Source organism: Anabrus simplex, chromosome 3, assembly GCF_040414725.1.
Source record: "Anabrus simplex isolate iqAnaSimp1 chromosome 3, ASM4041472v1, whole genome shotgun sequence".
Taxonomy (NCBI): domain Eukaryota; kingdom Metazoa; phylum Arthropoda; class Insecta; order Orthoptera; family Tettigoniidae; genus Anabrus; species Anabrus simplex.
This window is the reverse complement of record NC_090267.1, coordinates 399,247,601-399,260,083: the sequence shown is the minus strand read 5'-3', so window position 1 is coordinate 399,260,083 and position 12,483 is coordinate 399,247,601. Positions and strand designations below refer to the sequence as shown.

The following is a 12,483-nucleotide window of genomic DNA, read 5'->3' as shown; positions in this document are numbered from 1 at the left end:
CATTTAGCCGGTTTTAAGGAATATTTTTATTAATGAGCAGTCACTTGGTACCTTTGAATACCCGTGTCACCTTTTTTTTTGTTGGATATTCTATTAGCTCCAATGCTTTATCAATATTATTTCCCTCTAAAGCCATTTCCCATCCACATCTAATTGAACAATTCTTGTTTTATAACTAAGTGATAAATTTCTTGAGCTTGTATTTCTGTGCTACCAATTGTCTTGGGTGACGTTAACTCAGTATAAGCCTTGAGATGAAACAGCAAATAAGTTACTACTGTACATATTTAAAAAGTTTACAGTTATCATAACAGAAACTCACTTTTATTTACAACGTCTTACATAAACTTTATCTAACAGTTCAAGATATTAGGAATATCAGAATATTTTTCTTGATGTGTTGTTTAAATGTTCCAGTTGCATTCCAAAATCCAGAAGACGGCCTCCATCGCGACATAGCTTTCAGGTACGCGGTGCAACACATGAACAACGATCTCCGACATCCAGATATTCTGGACTTGGAGATGAGGAATGTGAAGCCATTTGACAGCTTTGGCACCGGTCTCATTAGTAAGTGGACTCAATATTTCTAATTGGAACCATCTCTCAACAGCAATGCACGTTCGAAAGCTTACGACAATTCTCAACGAGAGAACTTGTTATTCATCAGGGAATAATTTTGTTAGTGAGAATACCTAAGAGACGATTGTAGTATCTGAAGGATATCCACAGAAACGCTTCATTAAATATGATAGCAAAAGTTCGCAAGGATAAACTGCGGATTAGAGGCAGATAAAAGGATATGGATTAGTAGGGCACTGAAACACACACTATTCAACACAGTCACCATTCTTGTCCAAAAGGAGGGAGCAAATGGAGGATGAAGTGAGCTCTGCACGCGTCAGGGAAATAGAGACCAAGAATGGAGGGGATCTAATAAAAGTGGGGTTGAGGCTCTCGTTATGGGTGATTCTACTGTCAGGCATGTGGGGAAAGTATGTGGAGGAAAGAGAATCTTAACCAGGAATCAGGTTAAGGCAGATAGATGTTGAGGAAAATAGAAGGGAGGGAGGAGGCTAAGGTGAGGATGGTAATTTTCAATGTTGGTACCAACAGCGTAACGCAAGCAAGAATTGGTACCAACATAGTTGGAGATGTTTGGGATCTGGTTACGGCAGTACGGAAGAAGTTTAAGGAATCAGAGATTGTTTTCAATGGGGTATTGCGTAACAGGGATACTGAATGGAGGCTAATTTATAACCTCGCATGATCTACCCTAACAAAAGCCTTGAATAGGTCCATTTGACCTCCTAAATCTAAAATATCTGCTTTAGGCCTATCTTGCTGGAATCTTACAAGTTGAGCTTCACTGGAATTACTGACAAAAATGATGGCAATTGTGCTAGACAAAAAATTGGTTGAATGGGTAGCTATATTTCTAGAAAATATAACTCAGAAAATTGTCCGTCCCCGCGGTGTTGGGGTCAACGCGTCCGCCTGTTACCTGGCGGCCCGGGTTCGATTCCCGGCCGCGTCAGGGGGTTTTAATTGTAATTATTAATATCCCTGGCCTGGGAACTGGGTGTTTGCGACGTCCTTAATCTTCCTTTCCTCGCGCACAACATTCCACACTACTGCCATTCCAATTACACGCAGGTTTATACAATTTGATGCCAGTAGGGGCAAAAGATCCACATGGGTCGACGCCCCGAACAAATAGCATTTTTTTTAACTCAGAAAATTACAGTAGGTGAAGCGTTATCTGATTCTGTAATGAATAAGAGATGGATTCCGCGAGCACGGTTATTGGACTTTTATGTTATCTTATATATAAACAATATGAGTAAAGATGTGGAATCACAGATAAGGATAATTGCGAATAATAGAGTTGTAGGATTGTGAGCGACTTGAGGGAGCTTAAACAATGTAGTGAGATTGACAGCAGACAATGGTATGAATGTAAATGTGATGAAAAGTCAAGTTGTAAGTTTCATCAAGAGGAGAAGCCCTCTCAGTTTTAATTATTGTGTTGATGGGAACATAATAAGTACCTAGGTGTTAATATAAGGAATGATCTTCACTGGAGTAATCATATTAACGAAGTAGTTAGGAAAGGTTACAGATCTCTTCGCATGGTTATGAGAGTATTTAAAGGTTGTGGTAAGGATGTAAAGGAGAGGGCGTATAAGTCTTTGGTAAGACCGCAGTTAGAGTATGGCTCCCTCACCAGGCCTACTTGATACGAGAACTGAAAAAAATTCAAAGGAAAGCAGCATGAGTTGATCTCGGTGATTTCCGACAAAAGAGTAGCGTTACTAAAATGCTGCAAACTTTGGAATGGGAAGACCTGGGAGTAAGGAGACGAGATGCTCGACTATGTGGTATGTTTCGAGATGTCAGTGGTGAGTTGGCGTGGAGTGATAAAAGTAGAAGAATCAGCTTGAGTGGAGCTTTTAAAAGTAGGAAAGATCACAATTTGAAGATAAAGTTGGAATTCAAGAGGACAGAGTGGCGCAAATATTCATTTATAGGATGAGTAGTAAGGGATTGGAATAAATTATCAAGGGAAATGTTCCATAAATTTCCAAATTCGTTGAAAATATTTAAGAAAAAGTCAAGTAAACAATTATAATTAAATGTTAATATGAGGTAAACTATTGATAGGGAATCTGCCACCTGAGCAACCACCCTAAATGCAGATCATTGATGACTGATTGAATACTTGTTCTAATAGTTCACCAGCATGGAAGAAATCTGCGTCCAGTGTCTGAAGCGACATCCTGACGGCATGCTGAATGGACGTATTGATGCTGAATCGATTAACACCTCAATGCTTCTTCAGCGGACCAAGATATGGTAATTACTGGGTGCCAAATCAGGAGCTGATGTACTGACCAGGGTCGGTGGATGCAGAGTGGGTCTCGGTTTACTAGCGGCCACGGCTGGTCCGTGATCCGACAGCTCTGCACTCCAACCGGCCAACCGAGCAGAGGAGGAGTGGCCACGGCTCTACCGTGGCTCTACGCCTCTGTATTCGGGAGATGGAGAGGGGCTAGTCCCCACCGTCGGCTGTCCTGAGAATGTTTTCCCGTAGTTTTTCCATTCTCCTGCAGTAAGGCGAATGCCGGGACAGTTCCTTGTATGAGCCACATCTCCGCACATCCCCTACTCCGATACAAATCACCTGGCCTGAAAGACGGAGTCACCATCTAGAAGCCCGTCTCCACATTCAGAGGAGGAAAGAAAACATTTAATAATAGCAGTAGTCCTCACCAGGGGAGCGACAGTGAATGCTGCCAATTACCGTGACACACTAGAGCGCTATTCATAGAAATCGAACTGGACTTATCTCTAGAGGCATTGTGTTACTGCACGACAATGCCAGACCACACGCAGCCAACAGCATGCGTGAATTGTTACAGCAATTCCGGTGGGAGACACTGGAGCATCCTCCCAACATACCTGACCTGGCACCCAATGATTTCAATCTGTCCGGACTGTTCAAGAAGAACTTAGGTGGTAAGCAATTCAAAGATGACACGGCCGTTCAGAAAGCTGTCTTGAGGTGGCTTCAGGAAACTATACGCAGAGTTCTTCCATGCCGGGATCGACACCTTGTTGTGCAGTTAGAACAAGTGCTTGGACAAGAATGCTTATTATGTTGAACAGTAATACGTACCGGTGCTCTGCTTCCTTGCATCCTTAAATCTGCTCGTAAAATAAAGTTTCTTTGTGCTATCTCTCGTTACCTCGTATTTTGAAGCTACCTTGTATATAAATAAACGTAGAATGTTATCTGTGCGCTTCAAAATTTTGCCACGTTTCCTTTTCATCTCGCTTTAGATAAATTAAAGTTGAAATAAGGTTCATTTTAATTTTCTCTGATTGATTGATTGATTGATTGATTGATTGATTGATTGATTGATTGATTGATTGATTGATTGATTGATTGATTGATTGATTGATTGATTGATTGATTGATTGATTGATTGATTGATTGATTGATTGATTGATTGATTGATTGATTGATTGATTGATTGATTGATTGATTGATTGATTGATTGATTGATTGATTGATTGATTGATTGATTGATTGATTGATTGATTGATTGATTGATTGATTGATTGATTGATTGATTGATTGATTGATTGATTGATTGATTGATTGATTGATTGATTGATTGATTGATTACGATATCATGGGAAAACTGTTTAACTCTTTGGTGTCCAATATCTGTCTCAGTCCAACATCTTTAATTTTCCGTTCCGGTCCTATGTCGGACCTCGTCCGACACAAATATAAAGTTACATATTTCGTATGTTGGAGCGAAAATGGTGCTGAGGTTTACACAATATTTAGTCCGGACATTTCTCTGTTCCGTGCTGCGACCTCCTGTTCAATAATAATAATAATAATAATAATAATAATAATAATAATAATAATAATAATAATAATAATAATAATAATAATAATGATATTGGCTTTGCGTCCAACTAACGACTTGTTTATGGTTTTCGGAGACGCCGAAGTGCCGGAATTTAGTCGCGCATGAGTTCTTTACGTGCCAGTAAATCTACGGACACGAAGGCTGACGTATTTGAGCACCTTCAAATACCACCGGACTGAACCAGGATCGACCCTGCGAAGTTGGGGTCAGAAGGCCAGCGCCTCAACCGTCTGAGCCACTCAGCCCGGCTCATGTGTTTTAAATGAATTGCTTATTCTGTGGAGAGAGTTCGTCACTGTTGTGTTTATATTTATTAAGATGTCGTCTACTAATCGTGGCATGGAACCTAATGATATTTACGGACGGTTGTTTGACAGTGGCGATATTGACGTTGATATGTTGACCAATTCTGAAAGTGTAAATAGTGTTTGTGAATTTGAGAACAACTTTTCTAGTGAATAGGAGGAAACTGAGATGGAAGAGTGTGACGAAAATGGTGATGTAAGGGGTGAAGAAGGTGACCGCGGTTTTTTAAAGTATTCTCAAAACAGCTGTGGAATATACGCCTGCTAATACAGAAAATAAGCTGCTACCTTTAGTGGACAGTTTTCAACTATATAATATGCATTAAAATGCATAAAATAAGTCTGAAGTGAGTCAGAAGCCTTTCAGGAACCTAGTTATCGTGGATCTTATGGGGATGTTACGAAACAAAATGCCCATAAGCGAGGGCGACAGATCAGCTGTGACGAAGAATTTTGTCTGAATGGGAAGCTACGTATCATAGTTACTCCTGAGGCAAAAAATGGAAAACAAAACCTAAGTACTGTGCCGTGTGTTCTGACAGGAAATTGAAAGAAGGCAGAGAGAAGACATAATTTTATTGTGAGACCTATCCAGGAAATCCAGGACTGTACCCAAATAAATCCCTACGGAAGTACCCCACTTTCACAAAATATTGCTGATAATTTTGTTACCATGATGGATAATAAAACAATGTGCAGTTCATATTTTTAATGTATAAATTCAGCATTTCCTTTCCATACTTTCCTAATGTTAAGTAGAGGCGGGATATTAATTGAACACCAAACTGTTAATATAATTTCTCGAAACTCGGTATTTAAGTTTAGGAATTGACGGATTGTCCACTGGGCTATATATTATTTGATTAGTTTACGGTGATGAAGCAATATTACGAAGTCCAAAATATGACATGTCAAATTTGTACATTAATTTCAGTCGTATGTGAAAGTGTAGATAATAAAGGTTGTTTCAAAACAGAATTTATGATCTCAAAAATTTTCTAAAAACGAAACCGTAATTTATTTTCATCGATTGCAAATTTTAAATAATATTCAAGCTCTGTAGGCGTTTTCAGTCGTGAAATTACGAGCATTTCGCCCCATTTGGCAGAGGCTATTTTTTATTTGCTACTTGTTTAACGTTGACTGACACATCGAAGGTTTACGGCGGCGGAAGGATTGGAATGGGCTGGGATTAGGAAGCTAGTGGCCGTGGTCTTAATTATGATACATCTCCAGCATTTTCATGGGGTGAAAACGGGAAATCACGGAAAACCATCTTGAGGGGTGCCGACTATGGGATCCGAATTCCCTAACCGCACGGCCAACTTGCTCGGTGAGTGGCAGTGGCCTTATCAGTTGCAATGCCGTACTTTTATAATCCAGTGATGGTGCACTAGGGGAAGTTGTATTCCACTAGTAAAATTGCCTTCCTAAGGCTTTTATCTCAAAAATTAAGTTCCCAAAATGAAACCATAATTTAAACTCACCAATTGTAAATGAAGCTTTTCAAGTTTTTTCAAACATAAAACTGCCATCGTTTCGCCCCAGTGTAGCAGTGGGGTCATTAGTTGGATTGTTACACCTTTCCATGATGCTCGCGGCTAGTGCGCCGTTGAAACAACACTACAAAATCCTGTCTAGTACAATGCATATCACGAATAAATGAAGGCTGTATTCGGACTATTACATGTTTCAGCAACTTCAGTTCGCCTGGTGGACATGATCGTAAAGCTTTGAAGTCTAAACGTCTGACTCCGGGGTTAGTCGGGTCGAGTCCGGTTGGTCGAAAAAATTTTACCATCAGAATGTTAGCCAGTAGGGAAGGTGTTGGTACACAATTTATAATCACTAGATTGCGTGCCAAAAGCCCGGATTAAATTCCAAACCTCTGCGCAGTGCTTATGTGGAGTGTGAGCATATGACGCTGTTGATGGTGATTCGTCCGTCGGATGGAGACATTAAGCCTTGTGCAAACACCTTGGTGCTATTCGACAGCAGTAGGCTATGTGCCGGTACCCTCTCCCTTCCTACTATCATATATCACGTCATTCATTTCATCTCATTAACTCGTCTGATGAGGTTGACGTCAGGAAGGGCATCCGGTCATAAAAACTCGCCACGACAGATCCAGCTCACCTCATACCCGACATGTTTCACAAAAATCACTCACTCACTCACTCACTCACTCACTCACTACTGATCTGCATTTAGGAAAGTCGCCCAGGTGGCAGATTCCCTATCTTTGTTTTCCTAGCCTTTTCTTAAATGATTGCAAAGAAATCGGAAATTTATTGAACATCTCCCTTGGTAAGTTATTCCAATCCCTAACTCCCCTTCCTACAAAGATTTTTTCCAGTTCTTAAATCAAGTAATCCTGGTGAGGGTCCCATACACTGGAACCATACACTAGTTGGGATCTTCCCAGGGACTTATATGCCTTCTCCTTTACATCCTTACTACAACCCCTAAATAGTCTCATAACCATGTGCAGAGATCTGTATCCTTTATTTACAATCCCATTTATGTGATTGCCCCAATGAAGATCTTTCCCTACATTAACACCTAGGTACTTACAGTGATCCCCAAAAGGAACATTCACCCCATCAACGCAGTAATTACAACTGACCGGATTTTTTCCTGACTTTTAACCCCGTTTATCATCATACCATTGCCTACTATCCATTTCACAACATTATCGATGTCATTTTGCAGTTGCTCACAATCTTGTAACTTATTTCTTACTCTGTATAGAATAACATCATCTGCAAACAGCCTTATCTCTGATTCCACATCTTTACACATATCATTGATATATATATGAAGACATAAATATAAAAGCCCAATAATACTGCCTTGAGGAATTCCCCTCTTAATTATTACAGGGACAGATAAAGCTTCGCCTACTCTAATTCTCTGAGTTCTATTTTCTAGAAATATAGTCACCCACTCAGTCACTCTTTTGTCAAGTCCAATTGTACTCACTTTTTGCCAGTAGTGTCCCATGTTCTAACCCTCAAATGCCATAGATGGGTCAATCACGATACAGTTCATTTGACCTCCTGAATCCAGTATATCTGCTATATCTTGCTGGAATCCTATAAGTTGAGCTTCAGTGGAATAACCTTTCCTAAACCGAAACTGCCTTCTATAAAACTAGTTATTAATTTCGCAAACCTGTCTAATATAATTAGAAAGAATGCTTTCCCAAAACTTAAATGCAATGCTTATCAAACTGACTGGCCTGTAATTTTCAGCTTTATGTTTATCACCCTTTCCTTTATACACAGGGGCTACTATAGCAACTCGCCGTTCATTTTGCATAGCTCCTTCATGCAAACAATAATCAAATAAGTACTTCAGATATGGTACTATATCCCAACCCATTGTCTTTAGTATATCCCAGAAATCTTATCAATTCCAGCCGCTTTTCTAGTTTTCAACTTCTGTATCTTACTGTAAATATCATTGTTATCATAGTAAAGTATAATACTTCTTTAGTATTAGTCACCTCCTCTATCTGAACATTACCCTTGTAACCAACAATTTCTACATACTTCTGACTGAATACTTCTCTTTTGAAGATCCTCGCATAAACTCTCCCCTTTTTCATTAATAATTCCTCGAATGTCCTTCTTGGAACCTGTTTCTGCCTTAAAGTACCTATACATACTCTTCCATTTTTCACTAAAATGTGTATTACTGCCCATTATGCTTGCCATCATGTTATCCTTAGCTGATTTCCTTGCTAGATTCAATTTCCTAATAATTTCCTTTAATTTCTAAGTCTATTTCTTTCCAATATGCACCTCCTTCTTAGTCTCTTTACTTCTCTGTTATAATATAGTAGATCTTTACCATTCCTTGCCACTTTTAAAGGGACAAACCTATTTTCACATTCCTCAACAATCCCAGAGTCTGTTTACATTTTTATTTACCGTTTTCCGCCGATCATATTTACTTTTTTTTAAACTCCCTCATGCCTGTTTTATTAGCCATATGGTACTGCCTTATAGTCCTAATGTTAATATCTTCCTTTCATTCACATTTATTTTAACTACGATAAAAAGAGCTCCGTGATCACTAAAACCATACTTACAGATATCTCCGGAAATATAATGTTCTATCTGAGAAATGTACAAAACAAAAGTTGTGTAAAACGTAGTTTACGACCTTTTATGTCATACATTTTACATTCCCAACTCTGATGGAGAATTTCTGCATTTATGAATTGAGACATTTACTACCTATTGTGCCCGTGTTTGGCAAAACTATCACTTAACATGTGCATGATTACATTTTCTCGGGATTATGAGGCAAGTAGGTGGAGAGCCTCTCCCTGTCAGCGGCTTGTCGCCATGTACTCGTTTTCTGGCTCCCTCTGGCCCTATGCAGTTTCGTTTTTTTGTTTTTTACATTTGATCTCACCGAGCAAGTTGGCCGCGCGGTTTGGGGACACGTAGCTGTGAGCTTGCAGTCGGGGTTGGTTTTCTGTGGTTTCCCCATTTTCACACCAGGCAAATGCTGAGGCTGTACTTTATTTAAGGCTACGGCCACTGCCTTCAAACTCCTACCCCTTTCCCGTCCAATCGTCGCCATAAAACCAATCTGATTGGTGCGACGTAAAACAAAACATCGATGGCTTACTTTCAAAACCTCGTATGTTCCAGTGCTCTTCCTATCCATTATATTTCTTAACATTTGTCACCCCCCCCCCCCCCCTCCAGTCACATATGGATGCGCAGCCCATTAGAACAATTTTCGTTATGTTCGTTTTCCTATAGTTATGTGCGAAGGAAAATGAACCTTTAATACATTACACTGTAGAAGTGCGTAAATATGCTTGTAAACAACATCCGTACAATACAGGATGGTAAGGTCTATTTTCCTTTACACATCCGTACAGAAAAATCAACACAACGAAAATTATTCTGATGGACTGCATATAAATATGTGGCTGGGAGGCGTCACCAGTCTTAAGGAATACAATGGATAGGAAGAGCATTGGGATATAAAAGGTTTTAGAAGTAAACCATCGGTATGTCTTTTTTTAAATATTTGACCTCTTGCAAGTGTGGGGTGGTTAATACTGTATTACAAAGCCCACCCCCGAACCCATGGCACAACAGCCCCGAAGGACCATGGCCTACCAAGCGACCGCTGCCCAGCCCGAATGCTTACAGATTACGAGGTGCCGTGTGGTCAGCACGACGGATACTCTCGACCGTTATTCTTGGCTTTCTAGACCGGGGCCGCTATCTCACCGTCAGATAGCTCCTCAACTGTAATCACGTAGGCTGAGTGAACCTCGAACCAGCCCTCAGATCCTGGTAAAAATCCTTGACCTGGCCGGGAATCAAACCCGGGGCCTACGGGTAAGAGGCAGGCACGCTACCCCTACGACGCGGCGCCGGCGTATTACAAAGCACATAAAATTATTTCCGGTGTGATCTCCATAGCAACTTATTATGCAGTTACTGTAGTTACCGGCTCTCAGATTTTCAGACAACCGCCCCTTTTTCACACTGGAACTAAGAAGATTTTAAATTTTATTTTTTATCGAGTTTCGTCCTAATAAATTTTCCTGTAAAACCAACCGTAAAAGGGTTACATCGAGTTTTATGTATTAGGCCTCCTTTGAAGCCCTATCGTACTGAATTCTTTGAGCAACTTACAGGTAAGATCCCAGTAGCCCAAGGATGGCAAACCTTGTCCGACAAGCGTATCAATTACGGTTTTGTTTATTACTTACACTAGTGTGCCACCGGTTATTTTCCTTTAAAATCTTCACGAACCCCACCCACCTTCATTTCATTTAGGTATTTGACTGAATGTTTCGTGTTTTTATTTGCAAATATCACTGAAAATTAATTACAAAGAACAGGTACGTTTTAAGAATAAGTTATAGTTACGCTTTAACCCAATAAAAATTTGTAAAATATATCGCCATACCATAAACTGTGACATGCTTCTTTACTAAAGCGTAATGTTAAAATATGCTATGTTGGTAGATTTTCGACCTATTTATTACAAGTTAAAAGCAGTGCTGAATTGGTAGACCGCGTTTATCTGCGAGATTCGTATTGGAAACCTTTGACACAAAAAACATATGAATCCATTATGCATCGCCGTAAGACATGTGGCGGTATGATTGCAACACTTTACATACTGTTGTTATTTACACAGCAAAGTAAAAAATATAGGTTAAGCTTGAACATGAGTGAGGAAAATCAAGGTACATCACAGGAACAACCTAGAACTTCTACAGGGTAACGACGGTTTAGAAAATTCGTATCGATCGATCATACTATCGATTTAATTCAGATTTCATTTCCATTTAGTTGGCAGAATTACCGGAACCGGGATAGCTCTCTCCTTACTCCCCACCCCCGTAAAACCAAGTATCACTAAAAGTTTCGGGGACTATATTTTTATTTATTTTTATTTATTTATATATTATCCATGAAAAAAGCCCTACTTTTTCTAGCATATTAGGGCTGTAGGTTATAACTAGTTACCTTAAATATTACCAACATATAATACAAAATTTTTGAAGTGAGTGATTACACACACAATTCAGTAAACTGGGAGAAAAGTAAAACTAACCTTAATTTTTTTTTCTAAAATAAACAACATATCTTGTGAAATATTCAAAAAATAGGTTTGACTAACATTACTGTACAACAATTTAAGTCATCATCATCATCATCTGTTTACCCTCGAGGTTCGGCTTTTCCCTCGGACTCAGCGAGGGATCCCACCTCTACCGCCTCAAGGGCAGTGTCCTGGAGCTTCAGACTCTTGGTCGGGGGATACAACTGGGGAGTATGACCAGTACTTCGCCCAGGCGGCCTCACCTGCTATGGTGAACAGGGGCCTTGTAGGGGGATGGGGAGATTGGAAGGAATAGGCAAGGATGAGGGAAGGTAGGTACCATCCCGGCATTCGCCTGGAGGTGAAGTGGGAAACCACGGAAAACCACTTCGAGGATGGCTGAGGTGGGAATCGAACCCACCTCTACTCAGTTGACCTCCCGAGGCTGAGTGGACCCCGTTCCAGCCCTCGTACCACTTTTCAAATTTCGTGGCAGAGCCGGGAATCGAACCCAGACCTCCGGGGGTGGCAGCTAATCACGCTAACCACTACACCACAGAGGCGGCGTTACAACAATTTAAGTGTTGTTCCAAAATATATCTAGCTTTGCTGAAGAATGGACAATTAAAAATAAGATGAGTTGCAGTTTCTTCATCTCCACAAACACAACTGTTATTACTAATTTTGAATGTATGTAAATAAAATTTAAATTTTCCGTGAACCGAAAGGAACTGATGAAGTTTGGTTTTAATAAACTGCAGTCCAAACGGTCCTGTACCGTGTAACTTCACCCTTATTACTTGAGTTCCACAGCTTTGACCATTCACCGATTGTGAATTTATATAATTCATGTTTTACTTTTTATATCGGGGCTCTTTTATATACAGTTTCATTGTCACTAAATGCTGCAAGTTTAGCAAGCTCATCTGCTCTTTCATTACCTAATAGACCTTCATGCCCTTTAACCCACTTAAAACAGATATGTCTTCCATACTGTGAGAGATCTGTTCTAAAGCTACATGCCAAAGAATTTAAATTATATTTGTTACTTATAGATTTCAGAGCAGCTTGCGAGCCACTATACAGGGTGAAGCGTAATTCGCGCACTCGGGCGTCGCAGCGCGACTCCTCACATGCCA

At 40.0% G+C, this 12,483-nt stretch overlaps 1 protein-coding gene across 4 annotated transcripts in view; it reads left to right on the top strand.

Annotated features, from left to right (window-relative positions):
• The window catches only part of LOC136866431 (glutamate receptor ionotropic, kainate 2), a 274,181-nt gene that overhangs the window by 129,124 nt on the left and 132,574 nt on the right, over window positions 1-12,483 (top strand). For 3 of the 4 annotated variants that reach the window (XM_067143357.2, XM_067143356.2, XM_067143355.2), the window contains exon 3: window positions 418-570. The exons of the other annotated variant lie outside the window; for it this stretch is intronic. In XM_067143357.2, coding sequence (XP_066999458.1) covers window positions 418-570 — 153 coding nt within the window. The remainder of the gene's footprint in view (window positions 1-417; window positions 571-12,483) is intronic. 4 annotated transcript variants of the gene reach the window in all.